The sequence below is a fragment of the Amblyraja radiata genome, chromosome 32 (genome assembly GCF_010909765.2).
Source record: "Amblyraja radiata isolate CabotCenter1 chromosome 32, sAmbRad1.1.pri, whole genome shotgun sequence".
NCBI classification, from domain to species: domain Eukaryota; kingdom Metazoa; phylum Chordata; class Chondrichthyes; order Rajiformes; family Rajidae; genus Amblyraja; species Amblyraja radiata.
The window spans coordinates 15486267-15501325 of NC_045987.1; the positions used below are offsets into that span (position 1 = coordinate 15486267).

General features: G+C 46.6%; 1 protein-coding gene across 1 annotated transcript; it reads left to right on the forward strand.

Moving 5' to 3' along the window:
• The first annotated feature begins 9006 nt into the window (after window positions 1-9006).
• Window positions 9007-11620, forward strand: LOC116990734 (NOTCH regulated ankyrin repeat protein). Its single transcript, XM_033048663.1, has one exon. It carries the CDS (start codon window positions 9359-9361, stop codon window positions 9701-9703), a length of 345 nt encoding a protein of 114 aa, XP_032904554.1. The 5' UTR covers window positions 9007-9358; the 3' UTR covers window positions 9704-11620.
• The last annotated feature ends 3439 nt before the right edge of the window (window positions 11621-15059 follow it).

The window sequence follows — 15059 nt, forward strand, 5'->3', positions numbered from 1 at the left end:
TCTCTGTCTCTCTCTGTCTCTCTCTGTCTCTCTCTGTCTCTCTCTGTCTCTCTCTCTGTCTCTCCCTCGCCCTCTCCCTCTCTCCCTCTCTCTCCCCCCCCTTTCTCCCTCACTTGCACTCCCTCTGTCACTCTCATTTTTTGTCTTGTTCTGTTACTAGCTAACTCTCACTTTTATTCTCTCTCCTTCACTCTCACTCTCCCTCACACACACCCTCTGTAACACTCACTCTGTCACTCTCGCTGTACCACTCTCTCTTTCTTCTTCTCCCTCTCACGCTCTCTCTCTCACTCTCTCTCAGCCTGTCGTTCTCCCTACTGGAGCCCCAGCAGCATGATGGCGAATCCTTGCTTCTCAACTCGAGCACCGTGGCACGTTGACAGAATGGTCAGTAAAGGATATGGGTTGACAGATTAATAAATAGAGGCAAAGTGCATCAAAGCAAGGAAATACTGTGAAAGCTGCTCAAAATAATGTATCGGCCAATACTGGGGTAATTTTGGTAATCATGATTTGGAAGGTCCTCGAGTGAGAGCAGCAAAGGTTTACTAGAATCATTCCAGGGAGTGCTTGCCTGGAAATGCTGAGATTGTTGTTCTTGGAATGAAGGAAGTTGATAAGAGATTTTAACATTGTAGCTGCTTTAAATAGACGAGAGAAAACTTTGTTCCCATTAAAGATGAATACAGGAGCGGGAAGCAAAGATTTACAATGTTGGGCAAATGATTCAAGGGGATAGGACAAGACATTTTTACTCAGACTATTTATTCTAGTATTCGCAGCCTATGTGAAAATATAATCAATCAGTGTCTTCAAAAGGGAATTAAATAGAAACATGAGAGAAAATAATATGCGGGGCTGTGTGGAAAGAGCAGAGCAATGGGACACACGGGATTACTCGACAAGCAACCACAATAGACTTGATGGGCCAAATGTACTCTGTCTATGAGATGATAATTCTATGATGCTCTGAGTCTTTTACTGTTTGAATGTGAATATGATTGTGGGTGATTTCATCCTAAATTTTAGTTTAGATCTGCATGTAAAACTTAACTTGTGTTTAAACTCTCTATGTTGGTCAATGGTAAATGGGTTACTTATCAGTGGCGGTTAATAGAGAATTACGTGGTCACCTGCTTCTCCGAATACTTGGTGAATATTATCCACAGAGGTGTGGTCATATGTCAGGGAGTTTGGGCGTGGGTTAAATAGATTTTACAGACACACAGGGTGCAGTTTCAATGCACTGCAGTTTGAACAGAGTTCAAGGCTGGGGCTGTGGTCAGGGTGGAAAAGGGGTGTTGTCTGAAATAAAGTGCAGAAATAAATAGGGATAAGGTGAGAATAACATGGCAGCCGGCTGCTTTCCTGCTTCGTTTAATCCAAATGTTAAGTGTCAGACTGAGGGAGTTGCTGGAGTTGTAGTTATTCCGCCAAACAGCGACATGGCAGGAATCCTCCGTCGCGTGGAATGCACATCCTGTGTCAGATGGGAAATCCAGGATGCTTCTCACATCCTGGACAACCACAAATGCAGGAAGTATTGGCAACTGCAGTAGCCCAGGATCTGACTTTAGACGGTGTGCAGCAGCTGCCGTCTCTACAGCGTATCCATGAGGCAGAGTGTAAGGTGAAAGATTCATCACATCCTACCCTTACCACCCCAACAGAATTGTTGCCCCCTGAGTATATTATGCTATCTAACCAAGAGTCATCTCTGAATTCTTCCATCAGAGGGGTACGGAGAGTGGCGTTCATTGTGCTGTGAGTGTTTCCGTGGACATAGACTGGGACTTTAGTCAGAGGGTGATGAATCTGTGGAATTCTTTACCACAGAAGGCTGTGGAGGCCAAGTCAGTGGATGATTTTAAGGCAGAGATAGATAGATTCTTGATTAGTACAGGTGTCAGAGGTTATGGGGAGAAGGCAGGAGAATGGGGTTAGAAAGGAGAGATAGATCAGCCATGATTGAATGGCAGAGTAGAATTGATGGGCTGAATGGCCTAATTCTACTCCTATCACTTATGGCATTATGACTGGGGCAGTGACCTGGTCCCTGATACCAGGATCAAGGATGCCAGCTTGAAGAATGATCTGAGGAGGAAAGTAAACATATATCGGGGTCCGTAGGATTACAATTGAAATATAGATGAGGCAGATTGCAGTAGGTTAGGTTTGTGATGAAAAGCAGGACCACAAAGGTAGTAATCTTCTCCATGAGTATCGGGAAAGGTGGTGAATGCTCAGATAATGCTACCCAAGGGAGGGTAGAGAGGCCTGAGGCATCAGGACTAGTTCTGGGAAAGTTGGGCCTCTACAAGTTGGATGAGTGGAAGTTAGACTATTTTATTTTTTGTTGGGACCAATGGGGTGGATTTAAATATGGGGCATCTCTGGAATTCTCTGCCACAGAAGGTAGTTGAGGCCAGTTCGTTGGCTATATTTAAGAGGGAGTTAGATGTGGCCCTTGTGGCTAATGGGATCAGGGGGTATGGAGAGAAGGCAGGTACAGGATACTGAGTTGGATGATCAGCCATGATCATATTGAATGACGGTGCAGGCTCGAAGGGCCGAATGGCCTACTCCTGCACCTATTTTCTATGTTTCTATGAGTTCAGCAGTGGGATGGGAATCTGATGGAAGATTCAGAGAGAGAGAGAGAGAGAGAGAGAAGCAAAGCTGGGTGTGGAAGGTGGGGGTTTAGTAAGTGAGTTTGGAAGGCAGAGGGAACAAAGGCCAGAATAAAGGAAGTAGAAAGGTCTGGCAGTACTAAGTTGTTTTTATGTTAATGCAAGGAGTTTAGGAAAGAAAGGCCATGCAACTGAGGGAGCCAGTGTACACGCGGGAGTATGACATTGTGACCATTACTAAAACGTGGCTTGAAGAAGGCTGGGAATGGCAGGCCAACATTCCTGAACGAGGCAAAAAAAAGGGATGTTTCTGACGAATACCAAGAGCTCAATTCTGTTGAAAGGCTGGAAGAGTTTAAAAGGTGCAGAGTGAAGATGGTCAGTAAAGTCTTCAGAAAAAAAAATGTTAAAAGAATGAGATTTATTTAATGTTGAATCTATTATTTCCTGTTATTTCCTGTTTGAAACCAAACAGCAGCTCGTGTGTGAAGGTGAGCCGCACTTTGTTCTATGTAAATTCTTTATGTCTGTCTTTGTGGAAGACAGGGATTGTACTGATATATGAATGTGAAGTACAGGGAGTGACACCCATTGACAAAGGCATTGCTCGGTCCAGGTAAAATGTATCCCAGGCCCTTAAAAGCAGGAAGGATATAGTGCAGTTTCTGACTAATATCTTCAAACCTATTTTGCTTCTGGCATGGTGCCAAAGATGGTTAATGTTTAAATAAAAGGAGAAAGACATAAAGTGAGTAACCGCTGACCAGCACACAACAGGATTCTGAGAGTTAATCAAAGATAGTCAGCAGGGATTTGTTAAGGGACAGTCATCTCTAACTAACAATTGATTGTTTTTGAAGTGGTAACAGGAAGGGCCGCTGAGGTTTGTGTGTTTGATATAGTCTACATGGATTGACTAAGACCCATGTAGCAGATTGATTAGGAAAGCAAAAGTTCATGACGTGCAGGGAAAAGAAGCGACTTAAATTAAAATTTGTCTCAGTGGGTGAAAAATATGTAGATTGGTCATTGGGAAGTTGGTGATTGGAAGTCTCTGTGTTTTCATAGAGTCATGAAGCGCTGGAAAAGGCCCTTCGGCCCAACTCGTCCATGCCGGCCTAGATGGTCCATTTAAGCTAGTGCCACATGCATGCGTTTTGCCCAAATCACTCTAACATTTTCCTATGCATGTACCTGTCCAAATGTCTTTTAAATGTTTTAATTGTATCTAGCTCAACTACTTCCTCTGGCACCTTGGTCCATATACTTACCATCCTTTGAGGGTCAAAGTTTTCCCTCGTGTTCCTTTTTAACTCTTGCCCCTCTCACATTAACCCTCTGACCTCCAGTTCTTGCTTCTCCTACCCTGGGAAAAAGTCTGTGCATTCAACCTATTTATTCCCCTCATGATTTTATAAGCTCACTCTTCAGCCTCCTGCAGTCCACGTTTTGCGGCCTTTCGTGATTTGTTACCAGAGCCTTGCTTTTCATGATCTGTGTTAATAGGTCGGACATAATAACTTAGTTGATGAAGAAAATCCTAGACGGCAGGAAGGTATCAATGGGCTAGTAATAGCAAATAGGATTCGACCCAGAGAAGTACGAAGGCATCTACTGAATGAAAATGAAACACTTGATAAATGGTGAGATATTAAGGATTTTCGGGGAAAAGAGAGGTATGGGTAAAAGTCCCGCACTAAAGACTCGTCCAAAAGGTTCGAGCTCATGAGATCAAAGGCAGTTTGACAAATTGGATCTAAAATTGGCAGAGGGGGATGATGGAGAGTTATTTTTGTGTTTGGAAGCCTGTGTACACAGGGATCACTGCTGGGATCCCTGCTGTTTGTTATTTACATTAACAATTTGGATATGATTGTCGGTGGTTGGGTTAGTAAGTTTGCACAGAACACAAACATTAGTAGAATAGTTGATTGTGAGGTGGATAGTCGTACACCATGGAAAGATAATGATCAGTTGATAAGAAAATTCATAGCAAAAGGATTTGAGTATAAGAGCAGGGAGGTTCTACTGCAGTTGTATAGGGTCTTGGTGAGACCACACCTGGAGTATTGCGTACAGTTTTGGTCTCCTAATCTGAGGAAAGACATTCTTGCCATAGAGGGAGTACAGAGAAGGTTCACCAGACTGATTCCTGGGATGGCAGGACTTTCATATGAAGAAAGACTGGATAGACTCGGCTTGCACACGCTAGAATTCAGAAGATTGAGGGGGGATCTTATAGAAACTTACAAAATTCTTAAGGGGTTGGACAGGCTAGATGCAGGAAGATTATTCCTGATGTTGGGGAAGTCCAGAACTAGGGGTCACAGTTTAAGGATAAGAGGGAAGTCTTTTAGGACCGAGATGAGAAAATCATTTTTTACACAGAGAGTGGTGAATCTGTGGAATTCTCTGCCACAGAAGGTAGTTGAGGCCAGTTCATTGGCTATATTTAAGAGGGAGTTAGATGTGGCCCTTGTGGCTAAAGGGATCAGGGGGTATGGAGAGAAGGCAGGGATGGGATACTGAGTTGGATGATCAGCCATGATCATATCGAATGGCGGTGCAGGCTCGAAGGGCCGAATGGCCTACTCCTGCACCTATTTTCTATGTTTCTAAGGGCGGATAACATTTAAAACTGTTAAGTGTGAGGTAATTCACTTTGGGAGGACTAATCTGGGCCACACATACACGATGAGTGGCAGGGTCCTAAGCTCTTGAGGAACAGAGATACAAGACCAAGGATCTTTTAAGGTGCAGCACAGGTTGAGCTTAGTTTAGAGATACAGTACAAAACAGGTCCTTTGGCCCATTTAGTCCATACTAACCAATGATCCCCATACACTAGCACTGTACCTACACACTAGGGACAATTTACAATTTTTACCAAAACAAACCTGGATGTCTTTGGAGAGTGGGAGGAAACTGGAGCACCCGTAGAAAACCTATGCGGTCCCAGGTTGATAGGGTGGTGAAGAAGACATCCAGGTTACTTGCTTTTATTAGCTAGGGCAGAGAGCGTAAGAACAGGGAGGTTATGGTACACAATTATAAAACAGTAGTTCAACTGCAGCTGGAGTACCGTACACAGTACTGGGAACCATCCTGTAGGAAGGATGTCAAGCGTGTTTAATTGTTAAATGCACTGGCTATAGAACAATGATTTTTTTTTTAACTTACTGTGACTTTACAGACCTGTTGACACAATAAATACATGTGCAATAATCAATCATACAATAATTAATAATCAGGATTTGATTGTAATGGAAAGGGTGAACTGAGGTGTTTGTTGCCTGAGATGGAGTTATGAGGAGCAGGATAGACTGTGTTTATTTATTTGGAACAAAGAAGGCTGAGGGGGACACCTGTTAGAATTGTTCAAAATATGAGGCCATCGATATGATAAATAGTAGGAGACTTTTTCCCCATTGTGAAGGTATCTAAAATTATAGTGTACAGATTTAGGGTAAATGGTTTAGAGATTATCTAAAGACGACCTTTTTCACCCAGAGGGCGTTTGGAATCTGGAACACTCTGCCTGAGGGATTGGAGGAGATAGAGACTCTCACAACATTTATGAAGTTTCGGGACAAGCATTCAAATCACCAAGGCATAGAACGTTGTGGACTAAATACTGGTAGATAGATAGATCAGTCCATATGGGTAATTGGTGGTCAGTATCCAATGGTGGGGCAAAAGGCCTGTTTCTGTGCTGCAAGAATCTGTGACTCTCTAATGTGGCGCAGCCTCACAGCTCTCGTGACCCGGGTTCAATCCTGACCCCCTGGTGCTGTCTGTGTGGAGTTTGCACAATATCCCTCTGGGTGCTGCAGTTTCCTGCCACCTTCACAAAACAAACCGGTTGGTGGGTTAATCGCTGCTGTTAGCTAACTGGTGTGTAGGTGAGAGGTGGAATCTGGGGGGAAGGGGCATCTAATGGGAATGTGGGGAAAATAAAATTGGACTAGAGCAGGGGGGTGGGGGGAGGAGGGGGGGGGGGTGGGAGGGTAAATGTGTGCTTGACGGTCGGTGTGGTCTAATTGGGCTGAAGGGTCTTTTTCTGTGCCGCTGACTCTATGGCTAAATGCCCAAGATCGCTGATAGTGGTGAGAAACATAAAATAACTAGCAAATACAGGGACTTTGTTTTATTGGCCAACACGTGGAATACACAAGTCATGCTCCAAACAGCACCAAATACACCCCAGGTCACAGCGAGTGTATTGTGTACAGTTCCATTCACCACTTCATAGGAAGCTCAGGAAGATGGACAGGATTCAAGGTGTCAGCGGGAATCTAAATATCAGAATATCTCTCTATCTCCGAGTGCCTAAATACCAGACCACGTGTCTGATAAACTCCACTTATTTGAGAATATTGTGTCTTAATGTGACATAGAATATCCCTGAATTTATCTAAATCTGAATATTACTATATCTGTGATTATGTCAATCTATCTCAGGGTACCTAAGGATCTCTGAAACGAAATGTACCTGAAACCCCGCAAGATCTGAATCACAGAATGTTATTTCGCACATGGTACCCTCATCATTGGGGAGAGCGCTCCCGGTCAAACCACCCCCTGTGAGTGACTCTCCACTGTGTGTGTTAGCCCTGCTGTTCGTGGCCCTTCAAGCACATATGTGTCAACGTGAGGAGCGTTTCTGCCCCCAACATCTATCACCTGCAGTCCCCACATCCTCTGGGTGAATTATATTTTCTAATTTCCACTGTAACGCATCAACCAAACTTCTGCAACCTCTAATTTTAGCTCCTCTGTTGAGAAACACGTTTATCTGCAGCCCTCGGAATTTTACGCATTTCAGTTAAATTCCCCCTTTCGGCCTCCTTTGTTCCAGTGAAAAGAACCCCTGCTGGGCCCAGTCTTTCCTCACAGCTTACTTTCCGGTCGTGGCAACATCCTTGTAAAAATCTCTGGATCATCTCCCCTGTGCGATCGCATTGTTTCTGTGGCGTGATGAAGCAATTTTCAAGCTGCGACCTCGCTGGCGTGTGTACACTTCTAACACAACCACTTTGCTTCCGTTAACTATCCTGCTACCTTTAAGGAAAAATAGATCTAGGTCACTGCTCCTACACACTACTCGGCATCGTCCCATCAGTTGTACATTCCCTTGCCTTCTTCCACTTCCCCTTATCTGCATTATCTCTCTTTTCTTACCCCAGCTGACCAGATCATGTGGACAACCAAAGTCTTCCCTCCTGTCACATCAGGCCAAATTTTACATCATCTATAATAATTTGTTATTGCCTGCTACACTGAGACACCAAAAAACACCAGCAAATATAACCCTTGGTCTTTATCATTTGTAAACCTGCCATGCAAGACCATGTCAGAAAGTCATTCTGAAATCCAGATAGGCCGCGTTGAACCACCAGCCTCTCCTATATCAATATCTCTGCACATTTGTCACCCAAAATCTGAACATCACCGTCGATCGATATGTCTGAATACCCGTCTCTGTATGCGTCTGCGAATATCACCATCAGCATTCTGATAACTCTGCATCTTAATATTTCCGTGATCTTTTTATTATCTCTTGTGGACATCAGAGTACATCTTAATCTGTTGGGAATCTCAATATATATGTTTACCTGTGAGCAGTATTTGTTAGCCCAGCAGCCCATGGCTCTCTGCGTGTCTGAATATGTCTGAGGGCATCGCTTTTTTGAATGCAGTTGTGGCTGTGCCAGAATTTCGGCTTGTTTTCACTGTTTTTCACAGCTCCTGGGTTACCTCTGAATATTATAATATCTCTCCTCCTTTCTGAGTATTGCTCCGATTGTTTGGGTATATGTGCGAGCATCTGCATATAACTTTGTGTGTGTGTGTGTGTGTGTGTGTGTGTGCGTGTGCGTGTGCGTGTGCGTGTGCGCGTGTGCGTGTGCGCGTGTGCGCGTGTGTGTGCGCGTGTGTGTGTGTGCATGTGTGTGTGTGCATGTGTGTGTGTGTGTGCATGTGTGTGTGTGCATGTGTGTGTGTGCATGTGTGTGTGTGCATGTGTGTGTGTGCATGTGTGTGTGTGCATGTGTGTCTGTGTGCATGTGTGTCTGTGTGTGTGTCTGTGTGTGTGTGTGTGTCTGTGTGTGTGTCTGCGTGTATTTGAGTATCTCTGTGAATATCTCTGCCTTTCTCTCTGGGAAGATCTTCTCTCCTTGTTCCCACGCTCTGGGATGTTAATGAATCGCCGCAGGCCCCGCCCCCTGTCACCGAGCTGCAATGGGGGGGGGGGCGAGGGGCCACGTGGGCGACGGCCAATGGGCGGCGGGAGGGGGGGGGGGCGTTGGGGGAGGGGAGTCGGGCGCCCATTGGCCGGCGCCGGGCAAACGGCCCGGCGTTCCATTGTCATGGTGATGCGCGCGGGGCGGTGAAAAGCGGCGGCGCGCGGGGCGCCCTCTCACTAGGGAGCGGAGCAGCGGCGAGAGCGGAGTGGAGCTGTACGGGGCTGCGCTGAGACATGAGGCGGACAGCAGGGCCGCGGACGGCCGCTCGCCACCGCGGTTGACAGCGCTAGCGACAGCCAACGAGCGGACAAAGGAGGAGCAGCGGCGGTGATAGTAGTAGCAGTAATAGCAGCAGCAGCAGCAGTGGGGCTGAGGACGAGCGGCCGAGTGAGGGCAGCCCAGCCGCGGGCCTCTAGCATCGAGCGAGCCGCCCGGCCCCCGCGCCCGGTGCCATCGCCGGGTGGAGCGCGGGAGGCCGGAGCCATGAGCCAGGCCGAGGTGTCGCCGGCGGCGGCGGCGCCGCAGCGCATGTTCCAGGAGGCGGTGCGGCGCGGCAACACGCGGGAGCTGCAGTCGCTGCTGCAGAACATGACCGACTGCCACTTCAACGTCAACTCGTTCGGGCCCGAGGGCCAGACGGCGCTGCACCAGTCGGTGATCGCCGGCAACCTGGAGCTCGTCAAGCTGCTCGTCAAGTTCGGCGCCGACATCCGCCTGGCCAACCGCGACGGCTGGAGCGCGCTGCACATCGCGGCTTTCGGCGGCCACCAGGACATCGTGCTCTACCTCATCACCAAGGCCAAGTACGGGGCGGGCGGCGGCCGCTGAGGCCGGGACTGAGAGCGCGGGGCCCCGGGGCCGACTCACGCACACGGGCCCGGCCGCTGAGACTGCAGGACTGCCCGCTTGCGGGCTGGGCTGGGCCGAGCCGAGCTGGGCCGCCTGTCGGCTCCGGTTATCTACCTCACTCACCGGGGGGCCGGGTTGGCAGCGGCCGGAGAAGCGCGGCGCCCCGCCTCGCCGCGGAGGGCAACGGGCCGGAGGTCGGGGCCCGCTTCGGCGGCCGCAACAGGGGCGACGATGTATCAATAAACCATGTAAAACAGGGTGATGGTGTCGGCGTCTGGTGTTGGGAGCGGGGCCGCGATTGGGGAAGAGGGAGAGGTAGGGTCCGGTGTGTGGGGGCTGGGGGAAAGCGATCCCGCCGGGAGTGTGCGGTGGTCACTAGCGTCCACCTGAGATCGTCTCTCCGCTAAATTCCCACTCTACCCCCCGAGCACAACAATTTAGTTTTTTTAACAAAAAAAATAAAACAATCGTTTGGTTCTCTGATTTGCTTTAACCTACTTTTTTTCTTTCTGCTGCTAAGATCACCACAAGTCCCACGGGGTTTGTGAGAACCCTCTATACCTCTACTCTCAGACTTGACGATTGTCTCACGTTAACGCTTCCGGTTACAGGCTGCCCAGCCGTGGGAAACTCCCACGTTTTCGCCAGCCTTTATTTGCATTCTCCATTTAGATACCGTGTAAGCTGCGCACAATTAGAGAGCAGTCAATAATGACCCCCATGTTTGAAGAAGAGCTCCATTGCTGTGAAGACAGTGACCGTGTCCCTCTCACGCCTGGTGCTGCTATTTATGTGTCCCATCGCTATATGTTAATCTTCCCTCAGTTTGCCGCATCTGTTTTTCTTTTGCCCATTTGTTCTCCCTGCAGCGTCCCCACTCCGTGTATCTCTCTGCCTGCTTGTGCTCTTAATAGCCCCATTTATTGTTTAGTTACGAAAGCCTCATTGCTCATGTGTTTATCTAATAATCTACACGGGTAGATGCCTCCTGAAGTGGTATGATGACTGAGTGATTTGGCACAGTATCTTACTGTGACTAGATACGCCTGCCTGTGTATGTTACATGCAATGACCTGTATCCCTCTCGGCTAACTACTGTGATGCTGTGGCCATGCACACTTTCTATATTGCTAGCTAGTTCGGTTGGTAACAGGCAAGTGGATGTGGTTTCCAGTTTTGAACTGATACTTGCACCAGACTTGTGCACGCAAGGCAGCTGCATTAGAATTTGTTGGGATATGATATTAAACCTGGCCTCCCCTGCCTGTAATACCCTTTCTGCTAACATACAATGCATGCCATCACCCTTTGTGTGCTTCTATAAGTGGTTGCTATGCCACAATTTAAAGCCTGTACTGCCCCCTCTGCTGTCTTTGCCATTATCCCACTGTCTGTGCTGCTGAGACTCCACTAAAACAAAAAGCTGTACTTGCTGCAAATCTGTTCTGGTGAAGTGTCATTGCCCCGAGCATCTCTCGGGGGATGCTGCCTGACCTGCTGAGTGTTTGTGTCCACATTCGCTGCACAAAAGTGTGTGTAATACCCACTCTACTGCCAGATACTGCTGGTGCAAAACTGCCCATGTTCCCTGCACCTGGCTCTTGCTCGGTGCTTACAGCCCCACCACCTCCACATGTTCTGCCTGCAACTCCTCAGCTTGTGTTTACTGCATGCAGACTCTAATGTTAGTAACGCAAGTTCTGAAAGGTTGTGTCCATCTGACAGCTGCACAGACTCTCAGAATTTTGACAGTCTAACCTTGGACTTCCCGCTACTAAACTAGAGCTATTGATGTTTTTTTGGTTGTCCACAGACTGATCTGTTGTGATTGTTGTTGGATTTGTGCACATTTGCCATTTATTGCCAGCTGTATATTAAAATAGCATTATAACTTTCTCATTACAAGTCCAACACGAGTCTCCTTCCCAATTACAATCCCAGCACCCATCCTGTAAAAGTCTGGACATCAGCTTGGGAGAAGTACAATAAAGTTGATTAATATGTAGTAGCTGCACTGATAACAATGCTCTACCTCAAGACCAGCCTTGCTATGGGAGACTTCATCAGGCGTTCAAATCTGTCATGACCTAATTGGAGATCCCTTGCTGAGGTTCCTGGCTCTTCTGTTATACGCTAAGAGCTAAAATTTATTTGTGTTTTCCGTTTCCTTCATTTTTTTCAATTGATTTGAACCCTTTTGGCAGTGACACAAGTTCCCTGGATGGGCAGCACCTGCAGGAATGGATTTGCTGGCTAGTTGCTTAATGAATAACACACTTTAAAACTACCTACTTTCAACCTCGTTCCTTAATAAAGTTAATGCCTTGTTATGAGTGCCAAAAATGGTGAGTGATTGCTAACACATGGCAGTGGTAGGTGAGAGCACTGGCTGCAGTGTTTAGTAGACTGGGATATGAGTTTCTGATTTTTCTTGCAGGTGTAACTGCTGCTGTTAAGCGGAAGTGAGGTGGATGCCATCACCGGCTGCCTCTCCCAAGCCATCTGGCTTTTCCCCAGTTGACTGATTATCCTTGACAAGCTGGCATTGTGGGCTGATGCTGATTCGATGCTCGCCCTGATTGTGTTGCTGCCTGTCGGTCGGTCTCACACGACTCTCCTCCTTTCTGCCACCCCACCCCACCCCTCCCCCGCCGGTTTGCTCTCTGGGCTCGGCCCTGACAGCTGCTATGCTAATGAGGCCGACCAGGCAATGCCATCAGACTGCACTGAGTAAAAAGCCCAGCAAGCAGAAGCTGACAAAGCACTGCTCTTATTTTCACATTCAAATCGAGAAATAACAGAAGCAATGTGAGCTGTGTCTTGCAAACTTAAACTGCATGTGATAAACAGAGCCTGGGCAACAGGTTAACAAATTAACGATTGGTGTAATTACAAAACAAAACTGGGGTGTGAGGCTCTGCACTTTGATGTCTCACCAAAGTTTACAGTGTCGCTGTGATAATCAAAGATCCCTAGGTTACATTTTACTAAACTTAAAATTAATTCTGCAGAAGGTGGAATCATGATGTGGACAAAGTTTTTTTTTTAACACACTCAATAGGCCAGACTACAGCAAAGTAACAGATCTCAAAAACAGAGTAAATAGTTAAGATGGGAAGCTTGGCGTCTCGTCAGCGTTCCCTGCTGATGTTTCACATGCGGCATCACCCAGGATGAAAACTTTCCAGGGCTTAGAGTCGCAATGAATATAACCCTGTAACTGGGCAAAGCAGGCAGGTCAGACGTGAATCATTGAGATTTTAAAAAAAGTGTGTGAGAAATGCTGAAAGTTTATGGGAGTAAATGAGGGAACTGAGGTGGCTGAATTTTCTCGAGACAATTTTCCAATTGTCTGAGTTGTGAATGGGAGACCTGACAGATTTCTGAGCACCACATTCATCAGCAGCTCTGTGTGACAAAGGATTTGTACATCACTCAAGCTGGCAAAATGAAACAGCACTGAATTTGTGGAACACACGAACAATGAAAGGATTTTTACATTAGATCTGAGTGCAGCATTCTGAAAGTGCAGGCTTTGGTAAGTTTAAATAAATAGTTTATCCTATGTTTATTGTCACAATCAGTACTTTTGAAACTTTACTTGCACTTGCAATATTGTGTACAGTTTTGATCACCCCGCTGTCAGAAATGTGCCATTAAGCTGGAAAGGGTGCAGAGAAGCTTTACACGGATATTGCCTGGACTCTAGGGCCTGAGCTACAGGGAGAGACTGGGCAGGCTAGCACTTTATTCCTTGGTGCAGGAGACTAAGGGGTGATCTTGTAGTGGTGTATAAAATAATGTGAATAGATAGGGTGAATGCACAGTCTTTTCCACAGGTTAGGCAAATCAGTAACTGGAGGGTATGTGATGGGAGAAAATGTAATAAGAACATGATGGGCACTTTTTTCACGTTGGTGGGTATTTGAAATGAACTGCCAGAGGAAATAGTTTAACAGAACAGCACAGGAACAGGCCTTTTGACCCACAATATCTGCATTCCCTCTAATTCCCTGCATATCAGTGTGCCTATCTAAAAACATTTTTAACACCACTCGTGTAACTGCCTCCAGCACAAGCCCTGGCAGCATGTTCCAAGCACCCATCACTGTTTTAGAAAAAAAACTTGCCTTGCACATCTCTATTACACTTTGCCTCTCTCATCTCTAAGCTTTACACTCGTCCTTGACATCTCCACCCTGGGAAACAGATTCTGACTGTATGTCTATATGTTGTATCTATGCCTCAAATAATTTTGTCAGGTCCCTCAACTTCTGACATTTGGGAGAAAATAATCCAAATTTGTCCATTCTCTTCTTTTAGCTAATACCCAATAATCCAGGCAGCAGTCTCATAAATCTCTTGTGCACCCTTTCTAAAGCCTCCTCATGCTTCCTGTAATGGAGCAACCAGAATTGTATGTAATACTCCAAATGTGGCCTAAAATCCTATGAAGCTGCAACATGACTTCCTGACTGTTTTACTAAATGCCTTGGCCCATGAAAGCAAGCATACCATACTTTGCCGTTACCACTCTATCTACTTCTGTTGCCACTTTTAGGAATATATGGACTTGGATCCCAGGATTCCTCTGTGCATCCATGCTGTTAAGGGTCTTGCCATGAACTATGTATTTTCCCCTTACCTTTGACTTCCCAAAGTGCAAGACTTTTTACTTGGATTAAACTCCACCTGCCCCAAAAATATTTTCACAAAGCAGAGTGCAAAGATTTAGGATGAGACGTTAGATGGGAATCTTGAGGAGGCATTTTATTCAGCCAGAGGGTATTTGGAATGTGGGACACACTGCCTGAGGGAATGGTGGCTTCCAAGTATAGGCTCATGCATTTCACAAGTATCTGGAAGATCATTTGAATTGCTCAGGCATTGAAGACCAAATGCTGGTCAGTGGGATTGGTCCAGATGACTACTTGACGGTCAGTGTGGGCTGAAGGGCTGGATAACTGACTCAATTCTGCCTGTGATTGAACAAGATCTGGCAATGCCAGTCTGGATTCCATGAGACCTGCCCAACGAGATTGGACAACGCGTGACAAGAAAAGGTGAGACCGGACAACGGCAGGGCAGACACCACAAGTCAGGGAAAACAACATAGACAAGGCCAAAGGTTGTAACAGCAGTGTTACAGAGGGCAGCACAGTGCCAAGGACCCGGGTTCAATCCTGACTACGGGTGTTGTCTGTACGTTCTGCCCGTGACCTGCGTGGGTTTTCTCCGGGATCTCCGGTTTCCTGCGACACTCCAAACGTACAGGATTGTAGGTAAATTGGCTTGGTATTAATATAAAATGGTCCCTGGTGTATAGGATAGTGTT